The sequence below is a fragment of the Oculina patagonica genome, chromosome 9 (assembly GCF_052425735.1).
Source record: "Oculina patagonica isolate OP01 chromosome 9, crgOcupat, whole genome shotgun sequence".
NCBI lineage: Eukaryota > Metazoa > Cnidaria > Anthozoa > Scleractinia > Oculinidae > Oculina > Oculina patagonica.
In genome coordinates this window covers 8,249,136-8,271,497 of record NC_135766.1, presented here as the reverse complement: position 1 = coordinate 8,271,497, position 22,362 = coordinate 8,249,136, and the positions used below count along the sequence as shown (strand labels likewise).

The 22,362-nt window shown below is 38.5% G+C and overlaps 2 protein-coding genes across 2 annotated transcripts in view; both read right to left on the bottom strand.

Annotated features, from left to right (window-relative positions):
- Positions 1–1,870: 1,870 nt before the first annotated feature.
- Positions 1,871–9,162, bottom strand: LOC144664921 (uncharacterized). The gene is made up of 5 exons (XM_078526121.1): positions 9,016–9,162; positions 5,244–5,309; positions 3,729–4,097; positions 2,142–2,330; positions 1,871–1,906 (listed from the first exon to the last, which is right to left on the bottom strand). The coding sequence occupies exons 1-5, from the start codon at positions 9,160–9,162 to the stop codon at positions 1,871–1,873; spliced, it is 807 nt and encodes a 268-aa protein (XP_078382247.1).
- A 1,924-nt stretch (positions 9,163–11,086) lies between these two features.
- The window catches only part of LOC144665743 (uncharacterized), an 11,585-nt gene continuing 309 nt past the window's right edge, over positions 11,087–22,362 (bottom strand). Inside the window, exons 2-7 of the mRNA XM_078527039.1 lie at positions 21,074–21,139; positions 16,590–16,910; positions 15,704–15,862; positions 15,236–15,331; positions 13,385–13,492; positions 11,087–12,854 (exon numbers count right to left, since the gene is read on the bottom strand). Coding sequence (XP_078383165.1) covers positions 12,753–12,854; positions 13,385–13,492; positions 15,236–15,331; positions 15,704–15,862; positions 16,590–16,910; positions 21,074–21,139 — 852 coding nt within the window. The 3' untranslated portion in view covers positions 11,087–12,752. The remainder of the gene's footprint in view (positions 12,855–13,384; positions 13,493–15,235; positions 15,332–15,703; positions 15,863–16,589; positions 16,911–21,073; positions 21,140–22,362) is intronic.

The following is a 22,362-nucleotide window of genomic DNA, read 5'->3' as shown; positions in this document are numbered from 1 at the left end:
TTTGATGTCTCCTTCTCTCTAACTGTCGCCAGCAAGAGTAAAACAACAAGGACGTCGAAAGTCCATTTAAAAATTAAACGAAGCTGTCGTTCAGTGACACAAGTACGGCGCATTTCACAGTGAAGTAACATTTACACGGGTTTTCGCGAAATTCATTTCTATTGACTTTTTGTGCAAAAAAAAATTGGAATCTTTTCTGCTTTAACAATTGTAAAATAAATTTTAAACGATTCCACTTCTAACCGCTGCTATATGTATTTCTCTTTCTTTTTCTTCATGACTAAGACTTTGCTGCAACGAAAAGCATCTCAAGTTAATACTATGTATAGCAGCAAATACGTACGTCAGATGCATCGCTCGATACACAGTGTCAAGGGTGACCTTTTTTAATTATTACATAACCAGACATGTGGTAAATCCAGCATTTAAAAAACCTTTATTGACCTTCACTTTTTTTCTTTTCTTTTTATCCTTGAGTCAAATTACCTGATGAATATGACACCCGAGGTGTCCCCTTATTTTTACTACTGTATCGAGGTATTTCCAGTTGGTTATACTCTTAAGCAATCTAAACAATGACTTCAAAGTTGCTGTATCCATGCAACCGTTTATAAAAAAAATACTTTACTTTACAATAAAATAAGCAATATGAACTCGAAGCAAACCTATAAAGCAAAACCGGCTAACAGGCATGAAAGAAGTCACGTGGTGGGTAATGGTTTTGCGTTGTAGCTCAAAAACAGAAACATTACTTTGATTGCTGGAGCAAGTTGCAGGGGCCCCCAAAAGTTACATTTGACCGTTTCAATCGAACTTGTTGAATAAGGAAAATGGGTTAAAGTGGCTTTGTCACGGATTTTAACAGATTTTTGAACAGCCAAAGTATACATTTGTGTCGTAGAAAACCTAAAAATAATGGTCCATTTTCATTAACAATTGTTATGGTAGATCTTTTAAACTGTCAACAAGCGTCTTTGGCTGCAGCTGGCTAGGATGGAAATGGATTACAACTTGCAAAAATTGAGGCTAAACTTTTAAGTTGTTTCTACGCATCTTCAAAAAATCGATATTTATAGTCGTGGTTTGATTTTTTGTGCAAATTAAGGTTATATCTTCCTTTTGATGTTCAAAGATAATGTTCTTTCATAGTTCAGTTGCCTACCACTACTGTCAGAACAGTTAAGACCAAAAATCTGCGAAATCCCCGTGACGTAGCTCTTTAACGCTTTCACACCAGAGGCGGAAAACTTGGAAAAAGCGTTTTCTGTCAAAGGTTGATAACTCGCGATCGCCCCAATCAGTGTCAAGTGGACGATTAAAACTTTAGACTGCTTGCCCGTGTCATTCTATGGTATAGTTACTCACATGGGTAACTGAATTGATAACTTTTAAAACTGTAACCCTCCCGCTGTCACACTTGATAAACAAGTGATTTGCCACCGATAACTCCTCGAAGACGGGTTTTGTTTTTGGTGTAAATGCGACCACTTGTATGAGACAAGCTATCTGTCTTGAACCACTGAAAAGTTCGTCTAATTTGTCTGTCTCTAGTAAGAAAACGGCCAATAATACTTTCATTCTGATAGTATCGTAACACCGCACAACTTGCGCGAAGGATATAGGAACGAGGCACCGAAGATAAGAACTTGACACAGGATTCTTGGATATATAGTCAGTCAAATAAACTTCTGTGACACACTGCAGGACACTCCAGCAAGGGTTATTCCAAGTGCATTGTTAAAAAGCTGTCTACAAGTACTTGTTTAAAGCACGCCCCCCTACATTATAAAGCAGTACCGCTGTTTTCACACATAGACAGAAGAGTACCTCCAGAGGCGGCCAATGGCGGAGCATTGTCTGACTGAGAATATTAAAAAGGTGGAGGCCTCCCATATCCCTCTGGTAGCTGTTGTGAAAAAAGTTAAAACAAAAAATTATGAAAAAAGAAATCAATTATTCGTAAGAGTCCAAACATTTCTTAAGGTTCGTAACAGCATAACAAAACATAATTATTAGGTTCAGTTTTCTAGCTTTTAACATGGTTATCAAGAATAGACAAGGACAAGGTAAATATTGTGTTTTCACCTAAAACTAAAAATTTAGTCGTCAGCATTAAAAGCTATATTATACTGAACAGTTACCTGTGAGGTGGCTTGTTGGCCTGCTACTTGGTGCCCCTGTGTCGTAGTTGTTACAGCAACACTTGGCTGATGAATGATAACCATTTCACGCTGTTCTTCTATTCGCCTCGGCATCAAGGTCTGCTGTCTACCCCAGGGACTCCTGTACTGGGGTTGCTGTACAAACACGACTTGTTGATTGGTTGCAGTCTAATGACCAACGAAAGTAAAAGATAAATAAATCCACGATAATTTCAGAAATCATCTTAAAGAACAGTTTTGGAAAATGGAGAGTGAGCAAGCTTTAATCATATAACAGACTACATTGTCACTTTCCACTTGTCATCACTACAAACAAATGAATAAAAACCATTGTTAATAATGTCAGTACAGTAAACTCGAGAGCTTTGTTACAAGTAGCCATGCATCATCTCTCCCTCCGCAGGGGCCTCTTTCGTGTTTCGAACGGGCCCGGCGAACGTGCTGGTTCCGGGGAATGGGGAGAGGTGAAAAGTAAGCACGCGGAGCCTGGAGAGAATCAAAACGAAAGCACGCGGGGGACACTGGGAAGCGCGCAGGGGACAATTTCCCGTCGTCATCTCCCGCGCTCCCTATTTTTCCATTTTTGTGTGATTTTTGTCTTCCCCACTGAAGGAGCCTCTGCGGAGGAAAAAGATATACAGTCGAAGCTCTCTTAACGGACACTCTCGTAAGCGGACAGCTCTACTTACGGCCGCCTTGTTTGAAACCCCGTTTTAACTTCCATACAAACTCTGTATTTTTACATTCTCGTAGCGGACATTCCCGTAAGCGGCCGCGGACACTTTCAGAGATTACGACATAGACTTTTTCTTTGTTTATAAGTTCCCGTAGCGGACACCCCAGAGAAAATCCTATTAACAACCTTTTTATCTTATTTTTATCAATCAACTTCACATCGCCGTTCGTCGCAATGATTTTACAGTAATTAATACATATTTCATGTTTGTTTTGTCGTCATCCATGTCCAGTTACATTTCGAAACACTACTTACACGCACATACGAGAGCTTCGACTGTATCATTAAAGAAATAATCGTTTCCGTCTTAGACACCAAAGTGGCTAAAACACCACAGGTCATCTAATGGGTAATGCCAAAAACAACGATCGTACAACGTACGCCGATATGATGAATTCCAAACGCGTTTCGGTTCTAAACCCACATACAATGTCATCGGTGTTAACTACATAAAATGTACCTTCAGAAATGGCAAACATAAAGCCAATAGATAAACACATTCTCCTGTTTCACAGAAGAACAAAGATGGCCGTTTTCAAATGACACCTCCAAATCGAAAGAAAATCTTTTTAGAGTTCATACATACAATGCGACTTTAGAAACTGTAATTTGATTGGTTCTTGATAATAGTCCTAACGTGATTAGTGTGACATCCAAACATCGCTCACTGACTACAAAGTTGATCGCGACGCCTAAGGGTTATTTTGTTTTGAGATAAAGGATTCTTTTCGGAGCAGTTTCCCTGCCCTCCCCTTAGTGCTCACTGTGTGCATTCTAGCTTCTAAATAAAGAGAGCATTAACAACTGCACTGTTGAGAAGCACAACTTACAGATGTCACAGCAAATGTCGACGAAGTACTGCGACCATAATCCATGTCCTGCAACTGCAGACCAGAATACCAGACTGCGCAGCAGTAGATGGATGCTAGAAGGGCCAAATAAAACTCAACAAAGGAGAAGACAAGCAGACAAGAGCCTAGGACAGCTACATTGGCTGCTGTGTCCCTCTTCATGCCATACCTGTCGTAACAATCACCACCCCAGTCCTTGAACCAGAATTTATGGACTTGTCCGGGACCAGAATATTCTGCCTGGCAATCTTTGAGTTCGACATATTGAAAAATAGTCACACAATAGCAGATGAACATGACTCCAGCTATGACACAAGCAAAGATGGAGAAGCCCAGAAACCATTTAACCTGTTGACAAATACAAGAACATAAATGGATTTTTAATTATACTTGAATATGAATATTAGGGCCCAATACATACGATGTACTATTATCAGAACTTCATTAGTTTAAGATGGCTAAACAAGCGTCATATTTTAACCTTTAACATGCCAAGTCCGGATTATTCCGGGATTTGGAGGAATGGCCATTCAACCACTTATGACGTCACCAATTTACACGTCAGCAGATTTTTGTGATGTGCAACTTATAGAGTTTGGATACATCTTTCCACAGTGTTCATCTTGAATATTGACTGCATTCCGACAGAGCTAATCGAAAAAAACGTGATCGATCAGTTTTTGGCGTAAAATTGGTACTAAAACAAGCCAATATACCCGTACTTTGTTCATGGTCTCATTTCCAGGGTTTTCCATTGATTAAGATCAAAACTTTTCAGGCCAGTAGAAGGGGTGCATAGAGTAAAAGATAGAGAAAATAAGAAAGCAGAGAAAAACGAAAAGGAAAGGAGCAAGGAAAAAAATCGGAACGGTTCAGCATGCGCCAAAGTAAAATGTTGTACATTTTTACATAGAAATTTCGTTGAAAACTTACTGCAGTGTCAATCAGCATTCTTATGCTCTAGAGACTATTGTTAAACTCGGAAAGTTAATTTAGTTTTTATCACACATTTGTCACAGGACGCCGTTGAACATTTGCATTTTTATCTTGCTGAAGAAGGCAACAGTAGTGGCCGAAATGTACGAAAACCATATTTTTAGCCAGTGTCAACTTTTTAATTCCTTTTTTTACAAATTTTTAGTTAAAAAATAGACCTCTATTTTGTGATAATTTAGTTGTCTTGTGTGTCGTTGCCATGTTAACATGCCTGGAAATAAACATGTCTTTAAAATCGGGCTTTGTTTATTTTCAGAAAACTTAATCGTAAATCAGTTCCAGAGACAAATATACGTGACAAATTTTATGTGAAAATTGTGATTTGTTCGTTATTAGCCAGGTTTTAGCACTGCTGTGTGGTACAGCTTGGTATGGCTCTCAGTTGTGTTTGAAAATTGTGCAGTTGCAGGTCAGCTTCTCCACCAAATGGCTGCAGAGACCAAGTCTTTTAATTACATTTTACTCTGGACACGTTTTAAATGGGAAGTGTAAACTCACCATGCATTTGTTTGGTGTTGTGTCGTCTCTTGCACCTATGTATCCCAAAATTCCTGCGATAAAAACCTACAATACAGGAATAAGAACTTATCAATTTTGGAGGATTTATGCACGGGCTATGCACGAGTATAAACTGTAATGACATAATTCAGTAGCTTGATATTTACTTGATTAAGTACCCCCTCCTTCCTGGAATAACCTCACAATATTTGTTTTTTTTGGGGGGGGAAGAGGGGGATGAAAAATTTTGTGAGGAGAAACAACTTTTTTCAGTGTCGTCGTCTGTGCAAACAATTTTTCCGGCTGCATCGTCCTGCACACAATGTTTTGTTGATGTCTGCAAACAATTTATTTGGACTTTTTTTGCTTTTGCAAACAATTTTTTTCAGGATTTTTGATCCGCCCACCCCCTCTCCAAAAACTAATGGTCCGTGCCTAAGCGCAATACACTACATCCAACACGCGGATTTCAGTGGCTGGATATTCTGAAATTTAGCCACTTATTGTATTCGAGTTATGTCCTTCTACATTTCAGAAGTCCCCCAAGGGTGGGAAGATTAAGATGTGCAGCGAGCAAACTCCCCACCTCAGCCCAGGGTTCCCCCTTGGGGAAGGTGATGACAGGTCAGCGCGAACACTCTGTTGACGTGTTTTCTTTCATGCTTCAATAGTACGTACTTTCACTCAGCGTAAGGCAATACGTAAAACGCTAAGAGGCGAAAAATTCCGATTTACATAGCCCTTGACGATTCATATTTATATATGTCATGGAATATTCTTTTCGTAACCAACAGAAGCGAATATACACTTTTTTCATAATAAACTGATTACTCTCTGTTTATATAGGAACGTCTAATTTTCGGCCTAAGCTAAACGAAAAAGTTTCCTTAAAACGTTCTTTATAAAAAATGTTAAAAACAAAGTGACGTTGTGGTAAATTCATTTCCTTACCGATACGTATATGTTTACGTCATCAATGAGTGATGTTATTTAGGATTTGAATAAAAATGTATTCAGTAGTACATTATATATTTGTCACTCACAACAACGGGGAAAAAGTAAAATTTCAGTTCTTAAGCAAATTTCAGCCTTGGGCACGTTCTTAAATCCTAAATTTTGAATTTTTTTCCGCCTCGACGTTCTTATAAAAAAGGTTCTTATTAAAAGTGTATTTTTTCCAGCCCAGGCTAAATATTCTTATTTTTTTGTCTATGTTAGACTACGCTGAAAATATTCTTTAAAATATTTTAGATTGTAGCGTATAACATTTCCGTTGATTCTTCATGCCATGCATATCATGATATTGTACCGTTCATCGAACTGTCACTGTTTATAGAGTCGAACATTTGGCAAGTGCGGGTTTTTGTCGTTTTATTGGCTTGTTTTGGTGTTTAAAGAAAGAAAGAATTTTATACGGTTAAGTTAAAAACATATAATTGTTTTGTTTTAACAAATATGCAACACGCGAAATTACATTCTTTCCAAAATCTCAGCCTCGAGTTTTTTCCTTAAATATTCTCAAAAAAGAGAATAAAAAAAAAGAGTGTAAAGAACAACTGATCTTTCAATAGGCAGCGCTGAATATTTTCCGTGTATTATAAGAATTGCTTGATAACTGAATTAAAAAAGAAACGATCAACTCACTGTGTGTTTGTTTAAGCTTAAAAATCTGGGCCAACACACCTTTTCCAGGGCGTACCAATTTTTACTTTGGACAAACCGACTTTTAGTCCGAGCGAACCGACTTTAGTCCTAGCGAACCGACCTTTAGTCCGGGCGAACCGACTTTTAGTCCGGGCGAACCGACTTTTAGTCCGGGCGAACCGACCATTAGTCCGGGCGAACCGACTTTTAGTCCGAGCGAACCGACTTTAGTCCTAGCGAACCGACCTTTAGTCCGGGCGAACCGACTTTTAGTCCGGGCGAACCGACTTTAGCATAGGCGTACGAGGCGGGGGGGGGCGAGGGGGGCTGCAGCCCCCCCAGTGCCAAAATGTTTCGGGCAAAATGCTAAGAATTCGGGCAACAAGCCTAAAAAAAAATAGAAAATAAGCCGAAAAGTCTAGTCAACATTACATAAAAAACGAATTACATCAACAAGAAAAGTATTGGAAATATACCGAACTTTGAGGTTCAAAAGTCCAAATTTCTAATTCATCTGCGTTCGTTTCCTCTCGCAAATTGCTATAATAATGTTCGACTTTTCTCGCAAATTCTGCGTGACCCCTCAGTTTGATTCAGTTGCAATCAGCTTTTCCAAAGCTTGGGCGCGCACGGTGGATTTAGTAGAAGACCTTGAAACAAAGCTGTTATAAATGTGATGAAGCTAATGCATTCGACTCAAACATTTAGTTCTCAGGGCTAGCTTAAAACTTTCAACGAAATGTTTCAAATCCCATTCTTCCGTAAATGTTTTTGACGCTTTTGTTTTACTTTCCAATGGGGGAAAAAATTTAAATTGGCTCCCCAAAATTAATTTAATTTTTGCTGAATTAGAGTGAATAAATAAAATATTTTCGAAAAAGAATTTAGTGCATTGACACCTTCCGACAACGCCACAAAATTGATTAAAGAACTTAAGCAAGCAGGCGAAATTTGTACACAAATATATCAATGCACGTTTTTCCATTTTATATGCCCCTTTATTCGGCTTTCAACCCATGCCATTTTTCGACACTTTTTTTCGGGCAAAAGAGTCTCCGCCCCCCCAGGACCGAAGGTGCCCGTACGCCTATGGACTTTAGTCCTAGCGAACCGACCTTTAGTCCGGGCGAATCCAGTTTAGTCCTAGCGAACCGACCTTTAGTCCGGGCGAACCGATTTTTAGTCCGAGCGAACCGACTTCTATAATAGTCCGGGCGAATCGAAATTTAGTATGGGTGAACCGACTTTTGGTTTTTAGTCCGGGTGATCCAACTCGACTTGGTTTTCAGGCTAAACGACGGGTAGCAAGTCATTGGTCGAAGCACCAGACATTTTCGGGGGTCCTAAAATTCGCAGTTTTCGCGATTTTAAAATGTTTTGTGTTAAAAATTGTTTAGACCCTTGAAACAGAGTTGCATTATTTTTTCTATGTCCATTAAATTTCGCAACATTAAAGTTCGCAGTCGTTATTTTTCGCGGAACTTTAAGGAGATATAATCTAATAATTTAAAGAAGATTAATTTTTTAAGCCGATCTGTTTTTCTTTTCTAAATTTTCGGTGACATCTGTTCACCTTCATCACCGAAAATTTAGAAAAGAAAAACAGATCGGCTTAAAAAATCTTCTTTAAAAGTCTTCTACCGATCGCACTACTGGTTCCGGTATTTTCAGTAATATTATCTAATAACTTTAGATGTTTTTAACAGTGTCAATATTCGCCTTCAAGTTTTTCTTCGACATCCTAGTACATGTATTCTTTGTACAGTCGTTAAATTGACCATCCTCAGTCCCGTACAATTTTTGTAAAAAAGAAAAAAAAAGGCATTGAATCGTCAATTTCGCGAAATTAAATTCCCTGCAAACACAATTTTGTCTCCCCTATCGCGAAATTAAAGACTCGCAAAATAAGCCAAGAAAATTTTCGCAAAATTAAAGTCCCGCGAAAATAAAGGAGAATAAGGTAATAAAAGCGATTGTACCATCATTTCCAAAAGTGAAAAAAAATTGTTAATTTTGTTGTTATCTGACGGTAAAAGCTCCCTTCATCGGATCAACAACTACCTGACTGATATTGAAAAACGTTACGAACAAAAATTATGAACAACACGCAAATACGTTGCATGCTTACCCAAGAGCCGAACCAGACTCCAAAACCAACGCGTGAACTCCAGTGATATGCACAATATATACATGCTACTCCAAACGCGATCATTATAGGACCAAATACCATCTGTGCGATGGCTAAACCTCGTAGCCTTTTAGGTCGATACGCCATGATCAAAAACAAACTGGTGACACTCAACAAGGAAGAGCTTTTGGAAATAAAATGACATCATAGCTATTTTTCCTGCTTCGATTCCGCTCGTGTACTTTACCGACCGCTTAGCATCTATTAAATGAAGGAACGTGCCTTCTGTCAGTTTAAAACAAAACAAAAAGTAGTAAAATTTGATGACCACGGTGCTTTTTTAATAGCAAATAATGACCTTTTACTTGCCCGTACGTGTGAACGTAGTAAAGAAAAAATTTTTGGAAATTATTGTTATGACAAGTTGAAAAGTTTACAATCTCGTCAAAAAGAATTGTCGAGGATACGCCATGCGTGACATAGCTCCTTTTAGCGTGACATGTGTTGTGTTACTTACTGGCTGATTGACTGACAGACTCAGATCAGTTCAAATATCTTCATTTAAGGTGGCTCCATATGGTATTAACTTATGATGTAGCGCGCGCTAGTGTCCTACTTTGAAATGTGATTTTGCATTCGTCTTTAGTCCTAGTTCGCTAAAACTTTATATCACATGCAATCAGCAATGATGAAAAAGTGTTCTACGACCATCTCTGTTGAAATGATGGGTTCAAGTAGCGAATTAAGACTACCCAAACAAATGCATCTTTTAGTGTTTAGTTGGCTTTAAGTGCGATTTTCTACAATTTCCTTCGGTGAAATCTTTTGAAATTTTTACAGTACATGGATACCACCTGGAAAAATTTTTTAAACAAGAAAAAAGTAGGGGTTGTTAAGGCAGATTCTTTTTTATCTGCAAATTTGTCTTTTGCCTCTGCGAAAAAACGTCTTATAGATTTTCCTAAAAAACGAGCGCCACGTAAAGCAAAATGATTGTAACCCCTCTGCCAACTTTTACGAAAATTCACAGAAGGAAACTCAAGAACAACTAGACGAAAGTTGCCATTTTCGCCCTAGACATTTGCAACAAAAACGTCAGCAGAATAGAAATTCGCCAAGATCGCTATTTGAGCATGCGTCAACGCTGAAACCATTAGGCGTTCGATTAGTGTTAACTGAGCGTTTGATGCAATTTCATGAAGAAAATCTACAAACTCATAATCTTTGGAAGATTAAACATCATTGTCCGGCCTCGGAAATCTAGTGCGGATAAAGTTATCCTTTGAAATGTTTAACATAAATCCGTGGTTGATCATTTTTGCCTGAGCTCGCATCAGCTCGCGCGCGCAGATTCTGAATGCTTGCATCATCAGCGCGCGCGTCAAAAAACCCTATGGAGCCACCTTAAACACGGTTAAAAATCATTTTGCATACAGTACAACTCACAGCTCTCTGACAGTTTACCCACAGTTTACTGACTGACTTGCTTGTTTAAAATCTTTATTCAACGCACAATATCGGAGGACACAGCTCATGTGTGCGAAAAAACACGGCATGTGTGAACTGGGGTGGAATATATAAATAATAGGAACAGGGAGGCGAGAGACAGGGCGCATGCACGCTCGTTACGTCATAATCCCCGCCGGGGAATAAGGTCATTTTCCCTTCCGGAAGATTACATTATCGGGTAGAGGGACGCATGCGCATGGATATTACTGAGTCGTGTTTGAGCATGTTTGACATACATTTAATTATTACTTTAAATATGTGCTCTTGCACCTTACGTTATGAATACAACGATGGGGCCTGCCCTACAAAATAATGTACAAACTATAAGCTGAAATGGCTTTGCACTTGGATTTTGTTTCGTTTTCTAAAATGACAATGGTAAATAATATACTTTACATAATTATATAATTATCAGAAATGGAATTCTAAACCGTCGTACAGTAAAGCTGCAAATTTAGCCGCTAATCAACTCTTAACACGTTTCGTAGTAAAGGTAACAGGCGGTGATATTTCCAGGCTAAAGCTGGCAAACACAGAACCACGAAAAAATTCGTTCTATGACACTCACGGAAGAGTTCAAACATGATCACAGAAACAATAGCCCGGCTGTCAAAAGTCAATTTAAAAAGTTATTCTGTCGTTGAGTGGTAAAAGGTACGGTGCATTTCACAATGAACTATCCTTACACGGGCTTCCGTGATTTTCAATACTATTGACTTTTGCGAGAAAAAATTCTTGGAATCTTTTCTGCTACAAACTATTAAATGATTCTACTTCTACTTGCTTCTACACGTCTTTATTTCATGACTACAACTTTGTTGTAATAAAAAGTATCTAAAATTACCAAAAATAATATTTTGAATAGTAACTAGTACGTACGTAAATGCATCGTGTGTGGATACACAGTAAGGAGCCTTTTTAAATTACTACATAACCACAGATGTGGTAAAGAGAGCACTTTTAATGAACCTCTTTTTTCTTTTTATCCTTTCATTGGGTCAAATCACCTGAAGTGTATGTGACACCCGAGGTGTCCTCTTATTGAGAGGCCAAATTGTACCAAATATTTCTAGCTGGTTATATGCCTACAAGCTATATTTAGTTCTCTTTTTATGCACAAAAGAAGAAGCCACGAGCCAAGCGGCCCACACTGCACTGCCGGAGCTTATCCCGGTTTCCTTAGCGTTAAGCGGCTAGGAATATTTCTTCTACTCCCCCATGGATGGGATGCTAGTCACTACAGGGTCCCCCCCCCCCCAGCATTATGTCGCAGGTACCCATTTATACACCTGAGTAGAGAGAGGCACTATGAGAGTAAAGTGTTTTGCCCAAGAACACAACACAAGTGACCCCGGCCAGGTCTCGAACTTGGACCGCTCGATCCGGAGTCCGGCGCACTAACCATTAGGTCACCGTGCCTCCCATATTTTTATGCACAGGTATTATAAAATAGCTCAGGGCAGTTACAGAGCCAATCAAGGCAACCATAAATACCTTATTTTTACAATAAAATAAGAAATATAAACTCAAAGTAAAACCATGCAACCGGGTAACAAGCATGATAGAAGTCACGTGGTTGGTAATGGTTTTGCGTTGTAGCTCAAAAACAGAAACATTGCTTAGATTGCTGGAGCAAGTTGCAGGCGCTCACAGAAGTTACATTTGACCATTTTTAACTGAACACTTTCACACTAGAGATGAAAAATTGGGCCAAAGCGATATACCTCAAAGGTTGAGACACCTCCTACACATGAAAGTGGGACAATGTAAATTTTAGACTGATAGCCCGTGTCATAAAATCTGTGGTATATTTACTTACACAATTCATAACTTTAGGTGAAGGTATTCGTCTAAAACTGTAACCCTACCGCTCTCACACTTAATAAAGAAGTGATTTGCCACCGATGACTCCTCGAAGACGGGTTTTGTTTATTGGTCTAATTTGTCTGGCTATAACGTGAAAACCCAATAATCCTTCGCTTCTAATAGTATCGTAACACCGCGCAACTTGCGCGAAGGACATAGGAAAATAGATGTGGTCTTTCTAACGAGGTACCGAAGATAAGAACTTGACACTGAATTTCTTGGATTGTCAGTCAAAGAAACTGCTGTGACACAATGCAGGATACTCCAGCAAGGGTAATTCCAAGTGCATTATTAAAAAGCTGTTTACAAATACTAGTATAAAGCACGCCCCGCTACATTAAGCGCTCGCATTACGGCTGTTTTTACACATCAACGGAAGGAGTACCATGTGCGGGAGCCGACGGTGGAGCATTGTCTGTCTGTGCGTATGAATAAGGTGGAGGCCTCTCATATTCCTTTGGTAGCTGTTGTGAAAAAGAATTAAACAGAACATCATGAAAAACAAACACTCCTTTACTCTGATAAATCATTTTGGCTGTTTAACAACGTTTGTATTCACTTGCATCTCGTATGGTTAGAGAAAGAAAAATTACCTCTGAACATTTAGGTAAAGGTAGTTTAAGTCTGCATACAACCCTAGTGGCCCATCAGGCCGGAGCTTATCCCAGTTTCTGTATCATGAAGCAACTAGGAGTATTTCTACTTCCGTTGGATGGGATGCCAGTCCATGACAGGGTCATCCCCCACCATTTACGTTGCTGGTACCCATTTTTAAACCTGGGTGGAGTGAGGCACTAGTGTCGGCCCAAGAAGACAACACAGTGACCCCGGCCAGGGCTTGAACCCAGACCCCTTGATCCGGAGTCCAGCGCACTAACCATTAGGCGACCATGCCTCCCACTCTGAACATTTAACAATACAGTTAAAAGTTGAGCTCTTTAACCCCCTCATAACTGTAGTAAGCCACCTAAAATTATCATTCAGCTCTACATACCTGCACCTGAGCACCAGCGGCTCCAGCATACGACACAGTCACTGTACCAGCTGGGTTGGACCCTGACGGCACAGCCATGAAGACAGGCTGCTGCATTGGTACCCCACCCTAGGACATGGAAAAATATTCATTAACACATGCATGTAAATAATAGTCTTCAACCATCTATTTGTTCTTAATTAATTTCCATCTTTTCGCAAAAATAATGGTAGAGTGGTTGTTTTCTTGAGTATTAATTCATAACAAAATAACTAAAAGTGGCTATAAGCCACTAAACTCGGAAAAGTTATTATGAAACAAGAATCGAAAACAACAAACTGACAAATAAAGGTTTGCTAATACAAATGATGTTATACTTTCCAAACTTCTGTTTACTTCACTTTGATTGTCATCAAATACTGATCGAGAGCAGACCGAAAGGCCAAGAGATAGAGTTCCCATCTGTTGCAAATTGATTTCTTTCTTTTTATTTTTCCTTTTTGTTATTTGAAGGTAACGAAAAATAATAATAATAATAATAATATCATTGGCTATAAGTCGAGCGATTTTTTTTCACCAAATCGTACTGAAATAAATTCATCTTTACCTGAGTGTTTTGGGTTAGTTTTTTTCTAACTGGTTCTAAAAAACCAAAGGTTTACCGTCTCGGCTTATAGCTGAATAAATATCATAATATTATTTCAAGAAAACTGACATTAATACAATATTTCGGTTGGTGACTAAGCATGTTAATTTTATGTAATTTAACAAGACATGTAGGTATCAGAGAAAAGGTCTCATTCTCTAGAGGCCTTAAAACACTTGCACGCATTGCGTGCATATGTCTAACAGGAAACGAGTGAAGGAGTGATGGAGTGAAGGAGTGAAGGAGTGAATTCACTTCGCCCACTACAACTCTTTTCCGAGTTAAAAATGGAAAAAAATGGATTTATATTATGACATAAATATGCAGAAGATATGATTCAAATATCCACCAAAGTTGTTTCATTATAACATTTTATCTTGCTTGGTGAACAATAAAACATGCGCGGTATTTTTTTTTTTTCAGATCATATCGTTTGCAACTTTAACCTTCCACATTTGCTATGGCAGTTAACTTACTGTATCATTATTCTTTATCAATTTCAAATTCATAAATAATTTTGTCGGTTTAAAACAGTGCATTCAAAAGATGCAGTTTTATTTTAACAGACATTCATAATGGCTGAGTGACAAGAGTAGCTACCTATTAACCATACATTCAAGCATGATTCAGTAAATTCGATATTCAAGGAGGCTGATTACTTAAACAGGCTGATAACTGAGAGGTTAATTACCAGGGAGTAGATAACTAAGGGTCACGTATAGTAGTAGGATATACAATGTACACTGATATTTACATCAACATGCAGCCTACATGCACTGATTCACTGTACAAACATTACCTACAGTGTAGCTTAACAGATTCTATTGTAAAAATAGTATTAAATAGATTTAGCCAAGCGTAAAAGCCAAGCTCCCTGGTTACTTACTTTGCCCTTTTTGCAAATCCGAATTTACTGACCGTAAGCCCACGATGCAATGCAAACCATTACTTGATCAGCAGTACACTTCAAAACATGCAACATTCGACCTCGATGAGTTCTTTATCTGAGCCCACGATTTGGTCATGTGATAATGGTCAACAGATACCTTGCTTTCACAGCTGCCAATCGACTATAACATGGATATCCAATATCAAAGACTAACCAACCTATTTCTGGAGTAAAGCCGCCATGCAATTTTCTATGGGTATGGGGCTCTGCTCTGCGGCCCTTTGATCGCTGGGAGCTCCATTATTAATTATGCAGTTCTGCAAAATTGATTCTGTACCTGAGCACCAGCAGCACCAGACACAGGCACTGCACCAGCTGGGTTAGATCCTGGCGGCACAGCCATGAAGACAGGCTGCTGCATTGGTACCCCACCCTGGGACATGGAAAAAGTTAATTAATAACAATAAATTACATACTTTCACATTGTAACCTTTAACTACAGTATCTCTAACTATCTCTAAACAGGTTTATTTTAACGCGTGCTGGCACAAGCGATCAAGTCATTGAGGCAGCCGGAAGTAATTTTACATGGTCCCCTTCCCTGCTAAGTAAAAGTCAAAAATAACTTCCACGAAGCTCAGATACAGTGTACACATGTAAGAGAATTGGCTAAAATTTCATGGAGTATCAGGGGTTTCAGCGTCGAGGGCAAACAGATTACTTGTGCTGTGCTGTAATGCATTTTACAGTGTATATTAACTTGGCATCACAGAGTCGAGAAGAATCCCTTCTACTGAACAGTTACCTGTGAGGTTGGAATGTAAATAGCTTGCTGGCCTGCTACTGGGTATCCCTGTGGCATAGCTGAAACAGCACCACTTGGCTGAATGAGCACCATACCTCCCTGTGCTCCTGGGTACATGTACTGGGGCTGAACGTACATGACTTGTTGATTGGTTGCAGTCTAACGACCAATGAAAGTAAAAAGTAAATGAAGTCAACAACAGTTTTACTGTAGCAATTATTATAACGAACAGTATTCTTCAGAGTATCCTAAATGCAAACAAATCGCATGGCCAATAATGTCACTTAAGGTGCATAGAAAGCATATAGCTTGAATAAAAAATCATAGCCCTTGCATGTATCAGTAGCCCAGTGGTTTGTGCATTGTCTCTCAGTAGACAGGGTCAATGTTGCGTGCTTGGGCAAGATGCTTTTAATTAATACTTTGAAAGTGTCTCTTTCCACCTTAGGCCTACAACAGCTGCTCATAGCATGATTAAGTTAATTGTGGATATAACCATGGAATTTGTCTTTATAACTTGGTTTACAACTTTTCAGTGAGGTTTTCTGTTTAAATATTTCCTGTTGTCCAGTTTTGACATGAACCAAACCGAAACTCCACAAAAATAAGCAATAAAACACAATTAATAAAATGCAAGAGAAATAAAAATGTAGATCAACTTTTAATCCTTGGTTATAAGTGTTAGTCACCTTTCTAACAACCCGGCCCAGAAGTACATGTATAACTGAATAGGTACCAAGGATTACTGGAATAAAAAACAACAACAACAACACTTCGCTGCAGTGCTCCAGCCCTCCCCTTAGTGTTCTAACTTTGTGTATTCTACAATATGTAACTACTAAATGAAGTGGTCATTAACAACTGCACTGTTGAAATCACAACTTACAGATGTCCCAGCACCTGACGAAGTACCGCAACAGACAGCTGCGCAGCAGTAGATGGATGCTGCAATGGCCAAAAAGAACTCAACAATGGAGAAGATAAGCAGACAAGAACCTAGGCCAGCTACATTGGCTGCTGTGTCCCTCTTCATATGATACTTGTCGTGACAGTAGTCATAACTCCGGTATGGCCAGTTATCATTGTAAAAATATTTTGCCTGGCAATGTTTGAGTTTGGAATAATCAGCAAGAGTCACACAATAGCAGATGAACATGACTCCAGCTATGACACAAGCAAAGATGGAGAAGCCCATGTAACATCCAATCTGTTAACAGATACAAGAACATAAATTTGGTTAACACTTTGGTTAACAACATAATTATGATTAAGCTCAATAAATAACACATACAATGTACTTTTATGAGAACTTTACCGTTAATTCTTAAAGTTCAGAATTCATAGAGCAGTTTTCAATTGAGTGTCGCAAAACCAAAACCAAAGTAATCACTCTAGCCAGTCACAAAGAACACAGGCAATCCAGTGAATCAATGAAAACTCCGAGCAATTACCATCGCCGGCACAAAATGCTGGAAAACGTGCACAAGCGAGCCACGATTGGTTTTGGTTTTACTTCTGATTGGCTGAGAAAGTGGTGCGAGGGTTTTAATCCAATCACTGAGCATAGTAATGCAAAACCAATGTAAACGCGAATTACTATCGACACTCAAGTGAAAACCGCTCTATTATACATAGACATAGTAGTCAATTACATATAAACTTCCAGATTCCTCTAGCTGAAGAAATGAATGAAGTCCAAAAACGTTTTTTCTTTTTGAGTCTGACTGCAGGTCACATGGCTAATGATCTAAGATTCAGTTTACATACATGTACTAGTAGTAATCAGCGATTAGGGGAATGCGTTCGAGTAAGGCTTGAAAGGAGGGGTAGTTTTTGGTGTTGACTGAGATTTCCCCTTTTTCTTGTACAATTTGTTGGTGATGGGACAAAAGAGGAAGGTGAAATGTTTGTAAGAATAATTTAACACCATTGATTGCGAATAAACTGTGAACAATAACTTTATTAATTCCAAGAATGAATGACAATTGCTTGTCTGTGAATGTGTGTTTTGTGTAACACACAAGTATGAAAGTAACGACACAGTTCAAAGTTCAAACTTAAACTCAGCTGTGGCACTGTTCCTTTAAGGTTACAGACAACATTATTTTATATTTGAAACAGCAACATGTGAATTCCATAGAAAGCACTTTTAACTTGAAACAGCAATATATTGAAGTATGAATTAATATTGCAGAATTTGCTTTCAACTAAAAATACTTACAAATGTATGGTACAATAAAGTACATAACTTATGAGATCAAAAAATATTAGTTTAAAAATATGAATGAAAAAAATATAATTATAGTTCTTAATCAAGGTTTTTTGGAACAACAACATTGTGTAATTGAGGAATATAAAGTAAAAACACCCATGACTTTGTTGACCGCAGGTGTCTGGTGTGAAAACAGCATGTGTGGAAAATTTTACAAGTACAAATTTGCTTCTCTGGTAAATGATTTAAGTAATTATTCATTTACATCCGTAACTTTATAAGAAGGCATTAAACTTATTAATGAAAGACTGTCTCTCATTAAGAGATACCCAAGGCAAATTACAACTGTCATTTGCAGGAAGCATACCTCCTTTTAAATTTGAACTTTGGAAAATATGACCAAAAGCGCTATTGTGACTGAAGTCAGACTTTGTTTGAAGCATGTCAATTGATAACTCTTTCTGTTTACCAGTGCAATACTTGTATCTTTTTTTCTCTTTCTGTTTGTTTATGAAAAAAAAAAAAACACAAAATAAACCATTTCTTGTAATTGCAACAAAAATTTCTAATAAGTGTGGAGCTTGGGAAATTATGTTTCAGTAGTTTCAGTCTACTTCTGTATTTCTTTCTTCTAAGCAATTTAGTAACTCTACGAACAGAAATTCGAGATGGTTCTCTGTCTCGTTTCCTGTTGCTTTTTGCTTTTTTCACAGCCTGAGATTTCTCAGCATTTGTAGAGATCATAGCAACAGAACAACTCCTATCGCCATTCTTTCCAGCTACAACACGGACATCTCTTTCATATCTCTTTATAAGCTTACTATCATAATTATTGTGTGTATCATTTATCGAAGTCTGGACAGAACTCTGTGCACGACGTGATTTGGTCACGTTATACAAAAGAATGCTTCCGGTGCCGCATTTACTCGACTGAACAATGGTTCGGTTGTATTCGATCGCTTCATCTGACTGAACAATGGTTCGGTTGTATTCGATCGCTTCATCTGCTCTGATGTCGTCTACACCGTGCAAATGTTTAACGCAAATGCGAGCCTCATCACTCGATAACGCCGTGTTCTGATCACAAGTAATGATCAAGTGGCTCAACAGCCGCCGAGCTACATAACTCGGAAAGTTTGTTATTTGATCACAAGCCATGATCAAGTGGCACAATGGCCGCTGAGCTATACAACTCAGAACATTTGCTATTTGACCACAAGCAACGGTCAGTTTTGGTCGCAGCGCCGCACACCTCGAAGAGTTACAGTTTTTTTTGGCTATACTTTATTGGCTGCGTAAAATGTTTGAGTTTTCTTACATTCCTGCAGACAGCAAAGGTGGGAGTGTTTCTCGTCCAGCGCGACACTAACAACACGGCGAACTGCGGAGTCGTACACAGTTCCATCAGACTTCGATAAATGCAACCTACGAAGCGTTTCAATAACATTATACTTAAAAGGGCTATCAATAAACTTAAAGAACATTGAAATTCCACCACACAAAACGACCAATAGTTTCACGAAGCACCACAATGGAGCCACCAAACGGAATATTTTAAGAAAGCACGTGTACAGTCCAGCGACCAAATGGAATGTTGAAGCAAAGCACATGTAAAGTTCAGCGACCAAAGACGACATAAGAGGCGATCTTGTACGAGAATGAAAGTAAACAGTTTTACTAAGTACACAATCTAGCGACCAAACGAAATGTTCTAGCGAATTCGTGAAGCACGTGTGCAGAACAGCGACCAAAGACGACAAAAGGGACGATTCAATGCGAAAACGAGACTAAAATATCGTCGCACCAGTTTCCCGGCCGAGACTTGCCCCTGCAAAAATCAATCGGGCGGCCAATTTGGAGTCCATTCACCTGCGCGCGCATTACGGCTCAATTCATTCCGCATAACAGTGCACAGGCCTTCCAACTCAAAAGACACAGGACGCAAAACAGAATTAGGCTTGCGCCCTCCTTCGTCGAACGCAATTAACCAGGCAGCAGCCAGGTCATACATGTAAAATACCAGTGCTTTCATTTTTTTCCCAGAAGAATCAACCATGCCCCCATCAGGCAGCCACCGCATTCTCAAAGGACTGGAGCAAATAATTTCAAAATTGGCTGAGCGCATAGTGCGAGGGTGATTTGAAAATATTTATGAACATGATTAATCTCTGAAACATATGACACAAGGTCTAATTACTAATTAATGATATTAATAACAAATTTTGAGGTTACAATCATTGACAAATTTGTTGGCACACCCACCCCCATCCCCCGTTTCAATGCTGGATAGTGCAATGTGGTCAAACTTCTTGTGCAGTGCGTTTGCACCAAGGTTTTGTCAATGCATGATTGTAGGAAGTCTTTGAGAACCTCTTTTGTGTAAAAAAGTGAAAGGTATGTTCAATTAGTTGTACAAACAGTAGGAAAACATCATGAAAGAACCCATTTAAGGGCGTGACTGATTGATGTGCAAATGGCCTAGGTGTCCAATTACAGGTTTCTAATTACAAAAAGTTGTAATTGGACAGCTATGATTGGACACCGGCCCACATGATCGCACGCCAATTACATGACAAATAGTCATGTGCAGAACCAATCAATCATTTTGTTATAAATAGATACAATTTAGGAGGGATGCAATGACCTGGAAACTGATATTAGAGAGAAGTTGGCCCTGTGACATGTATAGAAAGCCTTGTTTGAGTGAGAAAGTAGTTAAAATGTTAATTTTCTTTTAGCAAAAAGCAGTTATACATTTACTACTCGGTTTTAAGCTTCCTTTACCTTTTTGTTGGGTTGCCATTTGCCATTGTCTGAAATGACCCCCGCACACCCTTTAAGTGTCTGTCTTCCCGTTTTCCCTTGCACAGCAATCTACTAAATTCCATGAAGACATCTTTTTGGCCCTGGTAAGCCAGTTCATAAAAACTTGTACATGTACATATACATGTATATCAAGTATATGTTTTTAGCAGTTAATTTTAACAATAAAAGTAATATAAGGCTGCATTGGTCAGCTTTCATGGTAAATGTATGCAGGCTCTTAGTTGTGTTTGAGAAATACACGCACACTTGTAGTTCACCTTCTCCACATTATAAACTCTGGACACATTATGTAATCCCTTCATAAATAACTAAAGATGGGATTTAAATCTTACCAGACAGTTGTTTGGTTTTGAGTCATCTCTTGCACCAACGTATCCCAAAATTCCATTGATAAAAACCTACAATATGAAGAATAAGAAATGACTGTCAATTTTAGGGTATCACAGACAGACACAAGTGCAAAGTAATGTCAATAATGCATGTGTACATTGTACATTTATGCACATTCAATACATTTTAGTAACTGTATTTAACAACATGTAACAAAGTGTACTTTGATCAATGAGGCCAAACATGACACAAATTAAAGATGTTTGTAAGCACCACCCTCAAATAAGTGCCACACCCCTGAACAACAATGCAGTGTGAGCTTGACTACCTTATTACATGAAATTTTCGGGACACGTTAATTTCGCGATTTTGAGGTGCACATATATATTTCGCGACACTTAAATTTCGCGATTTTGCGAAAATTTTGTATTTTGAATCACTTTAATTTCTTTGACATGCCTTTGAATTATATAAAACGACTTCATCGAAGGAACAATAACGTCAAAATTAATAAAAACGCAAGAGGGGACTTAATTCTCAATAGAGCAGTTCTCAGAATGTCTACAAGTGAGTCAATTGACGACAACATCCATTTACATTGATTACTGACATATGCGAGTCACTTAATATTCGCATCATGTTATGTTTGCGACACTTATTGTTCGCGTCACTTTAATTTCGCGATTTTTTTTTAGATTCGCGAAATTAAAGTGTCGCGAAAATTTCATGTAATAAGGTACATAAAAGCAGTGCTTATTTATAAATTATTTGAAGAGCTTATAAATATAACATGTAATCGAACTCAATCGAACTCAATTCATGGATTGAGTTCGGCAATCGAACGAAATCGAACACATCGAAAAGAAAAAAAATTAATCGAACCCAATCGAACGTTCGATTTTCGAACTCGTGATTTGTGAAAATACATAACCAGAACTTGGAAGCTCGAGTTTCTTCAGCCCGGAGTGAAGCGCACGTGTTTTTTGTAAACAAAGAAATACCGCAGAAATGGCTTCAGATGCGCTGTGAATTGAGTTCGAACTCACTGAAAGTCTGGTGTTCGATTTCGTTCGATTGCCGAACTCAATCGAACTCAATCCACGGATTGAGTTCGATTGAGTTCGATTGTGTTCGATTTTCGAACGTTCGATTGACTATGCCGGGATTTATTCTGAAATTTTTCTTGAATTGTTAATATTCCTCTGGTCTGCATGTCATCGATCTGTCATTAGTCGGACTGTAAAAAACTCCAGACATAAACTAATAAAAGTGCTACACTATTGTGCCATCA